At 52.7% G+C, this 13,378-nt stretch overlaps 1 protein-coding gene across 3 annotated transcripts in view; it reads right to left on the bottom strand.

Moving 5' to 3' along the window:
* SLC6A4 (solute carrier family 6 member 4) overlaps positions 1-13,378 on the bottom strand; it is a 37,310-nt gene that overhangs the window by 7,128 nt on the left and 16,804 nt on the right. For 2 of the 3 annotated variants that reach the window (XM_008147853.3, XM_054709315.1), the window contains exons 3-12: positions 12,952-13,086; positions 12,294-12,513; positions 11,138-11,276; positions 10,462-10,596; positions 10,016-10,119; positions 8,576-8,703; positions 8,206-8,318; positions 7,402-7,533; positions 6,102-6,201; positions 3,391-3,491 (exon numbers count right to left, since the gene is read on the bottom strand). In XM_008147853.3, the coding sequence (XP_008146075.2) occupies positions 3,391-3,491; positions 6,102-6,201; positions 7,402-7,533; positions 8,206-8,318; positions 8,576-8,703; positions 10,016-10,119; positions 10,462-10,596; positions 11,138-11,276; positions 12,294-12,513; positions 12,952-13,086 (1,307 nt within the window). Of the gene's footprint in view, positions 1-3,390; positions 3,492-4,272; positions 4,452-6,101; positions 6,202-7,401; positions 7,534-8,205; positions 8,319-8,575; positions 8,704-10,015; positions 10,120-10,461; positions 10,597-11,137; positions 11,277-12,293; positions 12,514-12,951; positions 13,087-13,378 lie in introns of those variants that run through there. The other variant, XM_054709314.1, reaches the window with a different exon arrangement.

The following is a 13,378-nucleotide window of genomic DNA, read 5'->3' as shown; positions in this document are numbered from 1 at the left end:
TTATTTTTAGTAAGCTACTCACTGTTTACCTAAAGCAGCCTTCAAAAGCCCAGAGCAGGGGATCTGTTTAAGTAAACCCAGAAGTGGAAGACAGATGTGCCTCCTCTTCATCGTGCCCCGGAGCACTTGCCTCTACAGGACATGAGTAAAGCGGGCATCACAGGAATTATGAGTAATGTGTCTGAACCCAGGTCTGCACGTAGGTTTTGCTGGACACCAAAACACAGTACAGCAGGAGTTCGCCCGGCCCGCCAGACACCCGGCAGTTCACAGAAGTGAAAACAGTAAAAGCCTGGGGCCAGGATCAGGTGGAGATGTGAGGCACTCAACCTCGGGCGCAACACTTAAAGGGGCCAAAATTTCAGGAATCAAGTAATATCTGAGCGCGATATGTTAAAAAAGACAGGATCTGACACGGCCAGATTAGGGTGAGGGGAGTGAGGTAAGTCACCCCAGTGCAGGGTTGGATCCTGTCTCTGTTTTAAATGTTGATATTTTGTTCATCAGGGATTTTTTTTGGCATTGATTTCAGATTTCTAAAAAAATATTGCATTAAAATAGCATTTGCAGCCCTGGCCGGTGCGGCTCAGGGGTTGGAGCATAGGCCCGTGCACCAAAGGGTCTCAGGTTCCGGTCCCCAGTCAAGGGCACGTGCCTGGGTTGCACGTTCAATTCCTGGCCCCAGTCGGAGCGTGAGTGGGAGGCAACCAATTGATGTGTCTCCCTCACATTGAGGTTTCGCTCTCTCTCCCTCCCTCCCTCTCTCCCTTCCACACTCTCTTTAAGAAACCAATGGAGAAAATAACCTCAGGTGAGGATTAACAACAACAACAACAAAAATAGCATTTATCTTGATGGCTGAGATTTTGGGTGCCCCTTAAATTCTATGTCCTTGTTGAGGGCCTCAGTTGCCTCTCCCAAAGTTCAGCCCGGGACATTTCCTGCCGGTGCGGGGACTGCTGAAGGAAACAAACAAACACCGCTTCTTCCCTCAAGAAACTAATCCAGTGTCTCTCCTTCCTTTGAAAAACAAATGAAAGGATTTAAGTAGATTACATAGAAGCACTGGTAATAACGTAAATTAATAACCCATTTACGTCAGGACTTCGACTTCTAGTAATGTCAGGCAGGTGATTCAGACCAACCCTCTCGCTGAAAACAGCTACCGTTTCTGGATTCTAAAATGGATGTGTTTCTAATGTATCTGAAAGCGACAGGGAGCTGATAAGGCAATAAGGAACTGCCGGGCAAGGTCTAGGCCCTAGACTCTAGGCCAGTGATGGCGAACCTATGACACGCGTGTCAGCCCTGACACGCGTAGCCATTTCTGATGACACGCGGCCGCATGCCGAGGATGAAACCTTTGCTGCTCCTGAGGATGAAACATTTGCAAAATAATGTTTTTTCCTCAAAGTGACACACTACCCGAGTTATGCTCAGTGTTTTGGCGAAGTCTGACACACCAAGCTCAGAAGGTTGCCCATCACTGCTCTAGGGGAACCCTGGAGCCCAGGGCCACTGGGCGTTCCTGCTGCTCGGCTGGCTCAGGTTTGGGAACCCCCGAGGAGGAATTCTGGGAGAGGCGCGGGCAGCGTTGAGAAGGCCAGGGGAGCATGCCGTCCATCTCATAGACTCGTGTGCTGTACAAAAAGTACCGACAACTGCCAAGACCGGTTTGGCTCAGTGGATAGAGCATCGGTCTGCGGACTGAAAGGTCCCAGGTTCAATTCCGGTCAAGGGCATGTACATGGGTTGCGGGCACAGCCCCGGTGGGGGGTGTGCAGGAGGCAGCTGGTCAATGTTTCTCTCTCATCGATGTTTCTAACTCTCTATCCCTCTCCCTTCTTCTCTGTAAAAAATCAATAAAATATATTAAAAAAAAAAAAGTACCGACCATAAAGGGCTTCCCTGAGAAAGTCCAAACAGATCGCAAGAAGGGCTGTTTTCAAAGAGGGGGAAGGCAGAGACGTCCTCAGGAAAATGGATGGCCCGGACGCTTCAATAAGCTGAAGCTTATGAGGGAGGAAGTCTAATAACCTTTCTGGCGCTAAAAGATAGAAAAGCTCCCCCTCCCCAAATAAAACTACAGGCACACGAGAGACCGGGACAGCAGTCCCGCCGATGTGCACGGCGTGGCTTTCCCCCAGGCACCTCAGCGCGCACGCGGGGTGCTCGCAGGGTGCTTTCCATCATCGGGCAGACATCCCCTTCAGACGGACACCAGGGAAACGCAGGGCACATGCGGCAAAGATGCTGTGGCCACTGAACACGTCCTGGCAAATGGGCAACCGCTGAACCCAAACTTTCTCATCCAGGTCCTTCGGCCGTAAGTAGATTCTACTTTGGATTCAGGTCATACGTGAGGAGCTGTGTGGGGGGTGGGGGGCGTCTTTAAGAAAATGGACACAAGCCTGGCCGGCGTGGCTCAGTGGCTGAGCACCAACCTATGAACCAGGAGGTCGCTGTTCGATTCCCATCAGGGCACATGCTCAGGTGGCGGGCTCGATCCCCAGTGTGGGGGTGTGTAGGAGGCAGCCAATCAGTGACTCTCTCTCATCACTGAAGTTTCTATCTTCACTCCCTCTCCCTTCCTCTCTGAGATCAATAAAAATATATTTTAAAAAAAGAAAGGAAAATGGACACAAAATCACTAGGACCCTGCCCAGGGCCTCATGAGCAGCCCAGCAAATCCTTCCCCAGCCTTGAACAGTTCTTAATTGTCTGTGACCTCAGACCCTTTACTTAGCGTCTCTAAGCCTCAATTTCCTTAAATGTAAACCGGAGTATTAGAGCTATACTACGTCACAGAATTGTAGTGAGGGTTAAAAGTAATTCCACGTCTGGCCTGGTGCTTACTGTTGAATAACCGTTGTTTATCATGATCCCTGAGCAGGGGAAGGAAGCTATAAGGCAGGGGTCCTCAAACTTTTTAAACAGGGGGCCAGTTCACTGTCCCTCAGACCGTTGGAGGGCCGGACTATAGTTTAAAAAAAAAACTATGAACAAATTCCTATGCACACTGCACATATCTTATTTTGAAGTAAAAAAAAAAAAAACAACGGCAAAAACACCCGCATGTGGTCCACGGGCCGTAGTTTGAGGACGCCTGCTATAAGGCCTCCGAGGCCCGGATGATGCTATGGTGGTGGGAGTCAGAAGAGTGGTTAGCCATGGGGGGCACGGTGACTGGGAGGGGACACAGAGGGGCTTCAGCTCATCGTTTTGCTTCTTGGTATGATTTTGGCTACAAAAGTGGGCTCACTCTATAACATTGCATGGAATGGACCCTTTTTGGTGTATGTTTCACTTGGATAGGATTTATTTCTTGTAAGTGTTTGAGCGTTTGGGTCTTTCTCCAGGGCCGGAAGGAGGAGGGAAATAACAACTCACCAGGAGAAACAGAGGGCTGATGGCCACCCAGCAGATCCTCCAAAACCATCCAGGGCTGAAGCCCAGCATCTCCTTCACGTCGCTGCAGAACTGGGTGATGCCTGCAACCAGCCGGGGAGAGAGAGATGGATCACTGCGAGAAGACGTGGGCTGTCCGGTCCCTCAGAGAGAGGAGCAGCTCTGAAATCGTCTCGTGAGGGGCTCAGGGCACCAATCTGGTCTGAAAGTGGGACAGTGGGACCTGTCCCAGAATTGTATTTCAGAGCAAGCAAGTTCCTTCTGCATAGAGTAGGGTGGGTAGGGGGCCTCTGGGGAGAGACCTAAAGCCCCCTCTTGGTGCCCACACTGCCTTTCTAAGATCTCAGCATACATTTTATTTTATTGCTACTGTGGGAAAGAAAGTTATGATTTAGTTAGGAATGACGAACCCGCTAAACAGGGACTGACTTGGACCTTATGACCATGTACGGGAAACCTCCAAGAGGACATTTTAACCACGGCACGGCCCAGCCACCTGGCAGAGCCCGATCAAGGTTCTTCTGTCAAAGTAGCTGACACGGAAGTGAGAAGTGAGACCCTGGCTGGTGAGAAATTGAGAAGGGGCAGGAAGGTGCCCTGCGCTTGCTTCCCTGAGAGAGCCTGGCAATACCTCGGGCAGGTCTAGAGTGGTGCACACATTTGAACTTTGTCGTGTGAATTGCCGAGGAGGTGGGGAGGACTTCTTTTTAAAAAAGTGGACTCACGTGCAACTCAAAACCTCCCCCCCTCTTTATACCTATATTTATACTAATAAAAGAGTAACATGCTAATTCCCCATACCTTCATGACACCCACCAGCCAATCAGGAGTGAGTATGCAAATTAACCCAACAAATATGGCGGATCAATGTGCATGCGCAGGCGCCATCGGCTGGGGGTGTGGCGGGCCTCTGGGCAGTGTGGGAAGGCAGAAAGGTGGCTCCGGGCTGGAGCAGAAAGGCGATTCTGGGCCAGAGTGAAGGTGGTGCCGGCAGCCAGGGGAAGGAGGGCCCATTCTTGCATGAATCTTCGTGCATCTGGCCTCTAGTATATATATATAAAACCCTAAGTGACCAGTCACTATGATGTGCACTGACCACCAGGGGGCATATGCTCAATGCAGGAGCTGCCCCCTGGTGGTCAGTGTGCTCCGACAGTGGGAGCGCTACTCAGCGAGCTTACCGAGCAGCGGGTGGCAGCAGGTGCAGCAGGCTTGGGCTCCTCCCCGGCTGCCTGCCGCTTCTTGCACTACTACATCCCTCAGGGGATGTCGGATACTGGTTTCGGCCCAATCCCTGCCCAGCCTGTGAGGATCAGGCCGAACCTGGCAGTCCGACATCCCCCAAGGGGTCCCACATTGCGAGAGGGTGCAGGCCAGGCTGAGGGACCCCACCAGTGCACGAATCCGTGCACCAGGCCTCTAGTTATACACAATGACAAACACTCTAAAGCTGTTTTATTATCATAGGAACTAGAAAAATAAATACATTTTCAGAATGAATTCATCTCTTCTGAATTTTAAAGATAAAGAGAGGCATCCCTGAACCTGGTTGTCTTCACTTCGATTGCCTGTGTCCACACCAGCCCCACGCAGGGGCTCCTGGGACTCCTGCCACGGGACCCAGGTGAGCTCACTGTGTGTGCTCCTTCCCAGTGGCAATCCCAGGACCTGAGGCGGTTTTTCCAGGGCAGATCACCCAAACAGGAGCATTCTTGCCTCCTCCCTAGAAGATAAACTCCTAACCTCTGCCTCGGGACTGCGGGGAGCTCCTGCTTGCGAAATGGAAGCTGAGGGCTACTCTATATGACAGTGGGATAGGGTCCCTGCAAATGCCTTCACCGGGCCCTGGGTCTCTGTCTTCCTTCCGCCCAGTTCTCACAGCCAGTCAGGAGGGTAAGCATCCACTGTGGGTGAGCTGCAGGGACCGCTTCAGCCTGTCTCCACCGGGTAAACATTTAAACTCAGAGGGAAGCCCTGGCCGATTTGGCTCAGTGGTTAGAGTGTCGGCCTGCGGACTGAAGGGTCCCGGGTTCACTTTCAGTCAAGGGCACGTACCTTGGTTGCAGGCTCCTCTCCAGCCCTGCTCAAGGCTTATGTAAGAGGCAACCAATCGATGTGTTTCTCTCACAACGATATTTCTCTCTGTCCTTCCCTCCCTCTAAAAATCAATGCAAAAATATCCTCGGGAGCCTAAACGGTTTGGCTCAGTGGATAGAGCGTCGGCCTGCGGACTGAAGGGTCCCAGGTTCGATTCTGGTCAAGGGCATGTACCTTGGTTGCGGGCACATCTCCAGTGTGTGTGTGTGTGGGGGGGGTGGGGAGGGTGGTTGCAGGAGGCAGCTGATTGATGTTTCTCTCTCATCAGTGTTTCTAATGCTCTAATCCTCTCTGTAAAAAAATCAATAAAATATATTTTTAAAAAATCCTCGGGTGAGGAAGTAAGTACATACATACATACATACAATAAACTCAGAGGGAAAAAACATCCTCCGCAGGGTAAAGCGACCTGCTGTGAGGGGGGTGGAGAGGAGGGCCTGTTTCTGAGGAAGGCACTCACCTGAGCTTATCTCACAGACCCGCCAGGAGGTGACATCTCGCACCCACCCTGCCCTTGGGTGCAATCAGCCCTTCTCCGGGCTGTGGCTTCGGGCTGCCAGAGAAAGGGCTGTGGCTGGTGGAAGGAAGCCTCTTACCGTAGAACCAGAACACAGCCATCGCTTCTATCAGGGCCACGGTGAGCACGGCGGGCCCCGTGGCGTACTCCTCCAGCAGCTTCACCACGTAGGCCCCGCCCTGCAAAGGCGATCAGGCCCTGGTCAGGGGTCGCCTGAGGCATTGCCTCCTCTTTACCAGAGGGGCCTCAAGGAAGGATAATTCTGGGCAGTCCCGCCGTGGACCTAATATAAGGGCCTCTTGGACTGGCCTCAGGGTGGACCAGATTCTACCCCTCGAGGCCTCTCCCCACCCAATGGAGTGCCCCCTTCGTGCTTCCTCTCCCACTACGTTTTAAGAGACAAACTCAAATGGGCCTTGATCTATTTTCAACTTTCTTCAACTTACCGAACACCTACTGTGTATACTCTACTTCAGAGAATCCCGGCCCCTAAAGACTGAATCTGGGCTCTGCCGGCGTGGCTCAGTGGTTGAGCATTGACCTATGAACCAGAAGGTCATGGTTCGATTCCTGGTCAGGGCACATGCCCGGGTTGCGGGCTTGATCCCCAGTGAGGGGCGTGCAGGAGGCAGCCCAGCGATGATTCTCTCTCGTCATTGATGCTTCTATCTGTTTCTATTTCTATCGCTGAATCTGGGAGATTCCACAATACCAGACCCACCGAGTCCATGGGTCACACCTTCTGCCCTAACTCATACGTCCCTCGGGCCCTGCTCAGGGTCCCAGCACCCTATCGAAGCTCCACAGACACTGGGTCATGGCTTGAAGATTCATATCTGCAAAATCTGCCTTGAGACAGGACACAAGCTTAGGAAATCTGTGGGTACTTATCTGATGTCCGTTTTACAGTATTTGCTTCAGCTACAAAAAAAAAAAAAAAAAAATCACTGGAGGGGATCTGACGTCTTCACCATTGCAAGTTCTCTGGAGGAGACCAGGTGACATTGCAAACCTGGGACGCCAGCCTCCAGATGTTCTGCACATCCGGACATCCGGGCAATATTGCCACGAAAGCAGCCCAAAGGGCTGGGAATACACTCTGGAAAAGCAAACCTTAGTTTTTCTCCAGATGTGCTGCCAAGCCTGAAATCTAGTTGGATCTACTGCAAAATGCCGAGAGTCTCCGGATTCTACGGACAGATGCCACCAGAAACAACTTTCCTTTTTATCTCTGATGACAAGCTTTGTATAAGCCTCCCTCCCCTTTGGCCCCAAAGCCAGGCAGGCACCTGTGGGATGGAAGGAAAGGAATGGCTTCTTGAAGCTTTCGTTCGCCTGCCCTCGGGGAGGCTGACTCCAAGCCGAGCTGGGATACTCACAAACGTCAGGGTGAACAGGGACCCGAAGAAGCAGGTCACGACCACACCCAGCACCAACAACTCCCGGCGCTTGGACCAGATATGCGGAAACTCATCCAGCACCGCCGTGATCACCCCCTCCAGGCCTGCAAACTGAGAGGGATGCGCACGCACGTGGTCACAGGGGATGCTCACGTGGTCACAGGGGAGGCTTTGGCCCAAAGCGGTTACCTTCTAGGACGGTGAACAGGAGGGTGGGGTTAAGACTGGCGAGCGAGCGACCAGTCAAGCTGCTCAGTGATCAGCAGCCCTCACTGCAAATACCTTTTCCTGTTTACAGTCCTTTAGAGCCCATCCCTAAGGACACAGCACGGGGAGAGGACTTTTTAGGGGAGGTCCCTTGGGGAGCCTGTGATTCCAAGCCCAGACTCAGTCCACGCTAAGAGCAAGGCGCGGAGCTGGATGTGGGCGGCAGGGCACCGAGACGCAGGCGACCTTGCCTGGCCTTTCGCTGCTGCCATCAGGTCACGGGACCGTGCATAGTAATAGCAGCTCAGGTAGGCTGAGCCCCTGGCCTGTGCTTGTGGATATACTCCCAGTCACCCCATCAATGACTCTCTGAGATACTAGAGATACAAGCACAGTCAATGAGGAGCGAATTAGGGGCTGGGGGAGCACCAGGAGTGGGCAGCCAACACCACCTGGGGCGGGGCGGGGGGGGGGAGCAGGATGGGAAGGAACGGGTACAACTTCCTCTTTCCACTCCCCTTCCTCCGCCTCCTCCTTTCCCCCCTCCTCTCCATCCTTCCCTCCCCATCCACTCACCGTGCTATCCAAGCCCAGTGTGATCAACATCAAGAAGAAGATGATGGCAAAGAAGGTGGACGCCGGCATGTTGGCGATGGCTTCTGCGTATGTGATGAAGAGCAGGCTGGGGCCTGAGACAGAGGGGGAGGGGGAGCCCATAGTGTACTCAAGGCCCCGGTACTGGGTGTCCGGGGAGCTGCCCCATCCCCACCCCGGCCTGAACACCTGGAAAGGGCTGAGATCTCCAAGGCATTACATTTCTTTAAGATCTTTGAAAAAATTTTAAAAAACCATTTAGAAATAATTCAAACGTTAGATAGTGAAAAGCTCCAAAGAGCAGCAAAGCCATTCCATGGGAACAACGGACCTGAGCAGAAGGAGGTCCTACCTGCGTCTTTGGCCACCTCGGATACATCTTCCTTCCTCATCTCGGCCATGTAGCCAAGCACCGTGAAAATGACAAATCCCGAAACGAAGCTCGTCATGCAGTTCACCAGGCTGGTCACCAGGGCGTCTCTGGAGCAGAAAACCCAAGGGGGCTGAGACATTTCCAAGTCAGGAGTCTGAGGAGCATCCGTCTCGGGGTGCGGGGTGCGGCAAGGGTGAGCAGGCTGAGCTCACGGGGACGTCAAGCCCATCCTGGTGTCCCTCCCCCGCCCAGCGCCCGGCCTCTCAGACTGTTGGACCAGCCTTGAAGCACAAGCTGCCGTTATCGTCACACATGGCAGGGAGGACAGCTGGTCAGGGTGGTTTTAAAATACCGCCCTGATGTGAACCAGCACAGCACAGACCTCGGTTTCCAACAAGGTTTGCTCTGAAGCAGGGCCTGGGTTAAGTGGGAGCCGGAAGGACACCTTGGCCTCAGATGTAGGCTTTTGCATCATGTGCCCCTGAGGTTACAAGACAGACGCCACAGCGACACCCTGACACTTTTAATAGAAGACCTCATCGCAGGACTTCCGGCTGGTGTCCCAGCGCAAGGCCACATTGCTCATGTGTGTGTGAATTCCTTTTTTTTTTTTTTTAATTAATTCTGTAATTATGAGCAGCATAATTTGATTGCTGCACCTTGCCATCTGCGATAGAACATTAAAACAAAGTCAACTCTAATGATGGTGAGTGATATTTAAATCATAATTGGTGCAATACTTTCTTTTATCAACATTTCTGAAATAAGATTTTACCATAAAAATTATGGTGTTTTGTGTTGGCCAAAATAGTTCAATCAGCCCTGCCTGGTGTGTCTCAGTGATTAGAGCATCGGCCTGCGCGCCAAAGGGTCAAGAGTTCAATTCCCGGTTAGGGGCATGTGTCTGGGTTGCAGGTTTGACCCAGGCCCCTGGTTGGGGCGAGTGTGGGAGGCAACAAATCTCTCTCTCTCTCTCTCTCCCCCCACCCCACTCCCTTCCACTCTAAAAAAAAGGGAAAAAATATTGCTCAATCATTATACTTTTTGTGTCCATATACATAAACAAATGATCACATTATAATTGTGTTGTTAAATACAATAAGTCAAATATAAACATTTAGTGCCTGTTGCGATTTTTGTAAACCTGCTTTAGAATTTCTTAATTGATTTTTTTTAAATATACAGAGACTCGCAAAATGGAAGTGGCCTGGGGCCTCTCTCAGCCCCCGAGTGGCCCGGGCGAGGCTGTGGCTAAGGGTGAGCGGATCAGGGACGACGGTACCCCTGAGGGTCAGAGTGTCAACATGGCCCGAGCCCAGCCAGGTGTGAGGCCATTGGTTTAATCGCCTTCCTCCAGATCGGCTGACTTACACTCACCCCACTTTTAAGCTTTGCCTGGGGGGCCCCCCCGATACTCACTGGTAACAGTTGTTGTTGAATTTGTTGTAGCTAGCAAAAGCCAGTAAGACCCCGAAGCCAGGACCAAGGGAAAAGAAGATCTGAGCGGCAGCATCCAACCACACCTGGAACACAGCAGAGGACGGGTGAGGCCGGGCCCTGGGCCGACGGGGGTGCCTCCACGTGGCTGTGTGCAGACACAAACCAGCAGCTCGCCAGGCTTGTTCCAGGGATGGCTGCCTAGCCAGTGCCAACAGATGTGGTTTCTCTGCTGCCATGTGGGCACAAGCCAAGCCAGTGGCCTCAAGTGGACTTTCCATTGAACGCATCATATTTCTGATTGAACGCATCATTGCAGACCTGCCATTGAACCCCCATGTTTAGTTGCTGCTACTGTCCTATTGGGAGGGTTAGTGGCACTTAGTAAAATGACAGAGCGGTGCACGCCGTTTTCCTCATCGTCTTACCCCCGTCTCCAGGAGTTTCTGCCAGTTGGGCTTCAAGTAGAAGAGAACACCTCTCCAGGCTCCAGGGAGGGTGGCGCCCCTCACCAGCAGGACCAACAGGATGATGTAGGGGAAGGTGGCTGTCACCCACACCACCTGTGAGGAAGGGAAGACTGGTCATCACCACGTGGACGTCGGTGTCTTTTATTCTTGAAAACCTTCAAGAAAGCAGGTCCACCTCTTTTCTTTGCTCTGCGATTGTAGGAGGCAGGGTGCTGCAGCAGACAGGTCACAGCCCTCAGAATCAGACAGGGACCTGATCCACCGCTGGCCGGTGCTACCTACCTCCAAACCCACTCCCCACCTGCAAGTGGGGCGAGAACCTAGCAGGAAACAGTCAAGGAGCCACTGAGCAAGGTCCACCGGGGCTTTTCAACAACTTACTGCCACTATTATTCATCGTGACGCTACCAGTGAGTTAAAGACGTTTTTCTTAAAAAGCATGTCATGGTTCTTGGGATTGGCCCATTTCTAGAACCTTCTAACATTTGGTGGAGAGAGAGACTGAGCATCCTGGGATGTGTCTGGGGTAGAAGGAAACAATGTCCCCCTGTCTGTGGCTGTCTGGCCCACTGAGTTCTGAGTTGGAGACGCCCTGGGGCTCCTTGGCGGCCTGGATCAGCAGAGTCCTCCTTACCTTCCCGGATGTTTTGACGCCTTTCCAGATGCTGAAGTAGATAATAGTGAAGATGAGCATGATGCAGAGGGCAAGCTGCCAGCTGACGCCCCCCAGGTCCTGCAGCCCCTTAGACCGATGGATCTGCAGGACGTGGCGCCTGGAGTGAAAGAGAAAGAAAGGCCTGGGAGATGGTCTGAACAGTGACCTGAGCACAGCGTCCTGATACCCGGAGGAGGTGCCAAGAAGACATGGGCCTGGCCAGGGTGGCTCAGTGGTTGAGCATCGACCATGCACCAAGAGGTTTTGATTCCTGGTTAGGGGCACATCCCCAGCGGAGGGCGTTCAGGAGGCAGCTGATCGATGTTGATATTTCTCTTTCATCAATGTTTCTATCCCTCTCCTTTCCTCTCTCTCTCAAATCTAAAAAATCAATAAAAAAAAATATTTTTTTAAAGTTAAAAGGTCTCACAAAAAGAGAGAGAGAGAGAAGACATGGACACTACACTGCAAGCACCACGTGGTCACTAAGCCTCAGCAAGAGCTGGGATTGGCCCTGGCCAGTGTTCCCAGTGGTTAGAGCACTGGCCCACACACCCAAGGGTTGCGGGTTCAATTCCCAGTCAAGGACACGTACCTGGGTTGCAGGTTTGATTCCCAGATCCAGTTAGGGCGCATGCAGGAGGCAACTGATGTGTCCCTCTGACATCGATACTTCTCTCTCCCCTCGCCCTTCCATTCTCTCTAAAAATCAGTGGGAAAAATATCCTGGGCAAGGATTAACAACAACAACAAAAAAGAGCTGGGATTGGCTCTGCCCAACAGGAAGGAGAGATGAGCACATTCGGCCAACCATCCCTGGGAGACGCGCTCAGCCCAAAGACAGCCTCCAGGGCTGTCCTTTCCGGTCTCAGCTGCCAGCGCCCGGAATCCCAGCATTAAAGAATACTCCCTACTCCAGGCATCTTCTTGCAGAGGGTAGGTCCCCTTACACAGTGAACACATGAAACCAGGAACTATGTGAATGGTTATGGAGCACTCAAGGTAGAGTCCCCCAACTCCAGAGCCGGACTGAGGGAGGCCACCCCTGCCCTGGGCCTCCCTTCACAGAAGCCAGACCCCAGGGCTGTGTGTGGCCTGCCCTCCTCAGACCACGCCCTCACTTGCAGGCACTTACGTGTAAAATTCCTCCGCGGGGGACGTGGAGTGGAGTGTCCAGGTGATGTTGTCCTCGGAGAAGTAGTTGGTGCAGTTGCCGGTGTTCCAGGAGTTCTCGCAGCTGGTCCAGGGCAGCCGGTCGGTGAAGGAGGAGATGAGGTAGTAGAGCGCCCAGGCCATGATGGTGTTGTAGTAGGAGGCGATGTAAAAGGCGATGATGCAGATGGCGTAACCGATCCCTGGCACAGAGGGTGAGGGAGGCCAGTGTAAAAGGCAGCCCCACCGTGAAGGGCTGAAACAGGGCATTGGAGGGCACCGCAGGGGGGGGAGGGTGGCAGGAGGGGGCTGCCACTCATCTCATTCCCCGGAGACTCGGGGAGGCGGTGGGAAAGTGGCACTGTGGTAAAGGATGTATTCGCATTTGCAAGGTCACATGTCTCAGAAAATGTGTGCGTGCTGTTAAAGCTTTAACATGTTTTCTATTTCGTTTGCATTGTCATTTATTCCGTTTCCCTTTAACAATCTCGTACCACCCAAGCTGTCAAAAGCTTAACTACTGTACTCCAGTTAGCTGCCAGGGTTACCGAAGGCCTCACTGGTTCCAGAGGTCCCCCACGGATGGAGAACACCACTTCCTGGGCACCCTCCCCCGCCCTTCCTCCCAGCCTTTCCGTTACCTTTGAAAATCGGGCAGATTTTCCTCCATATGGAAATGCATCCGTTTCGGTGGTACTGGCCCAGCGCGAGCTCCATGTAGAAGAGCGGGATCCCCCCAAAAATGGCCATGATGGTGTAGGGGAGGAGGAATGCTCCTGAGGCAGATGAAAGAGTATTTTACACTCTGCCCAGCTCTGTGCCAGGATGGCCCCACTGATCTGGACGCCAGGGGCCACGCCCAGAACCGCAGAGCCAGCGGGTGCTCCAGCGTCCCGGAGCCACCTTATGCTGAGCAACCTCACACGGCTCACTCTCCGAGTATTTCCTCCCCTAGAAACCCGCAGGGCTGAGGAGAGCCACCCATCAGAATCACTTAAAAACACCCACCCACCCAGACTGCCTGAAGCAGAAGCTGCAGGGATGGGTGTAACAGCAACAACGAAATTG

The sequence above is a fragment of the Eptesicus fuscus genome, chromosome 20 (genome assembly GCF_027574615.1).
Source record: "Eptesicus fuscus isolate TK198812 chromosome 20, DD_ASM_mEF_20220401, whole genome shotgun sequence".
In the NCBI taxonomy this organism is placed as follows: Eukaryota; Metazoa; Chordata; class Mammalia; order Chiroptera; family Vespertilionidae; genus Eptesicus; species Eptesicus fuscus.
The sequence above is the reverse complement of the archived record's forward strand: the minus strand, read 5'-3'. Positions and strand labels throughout refer to the sequence as shown.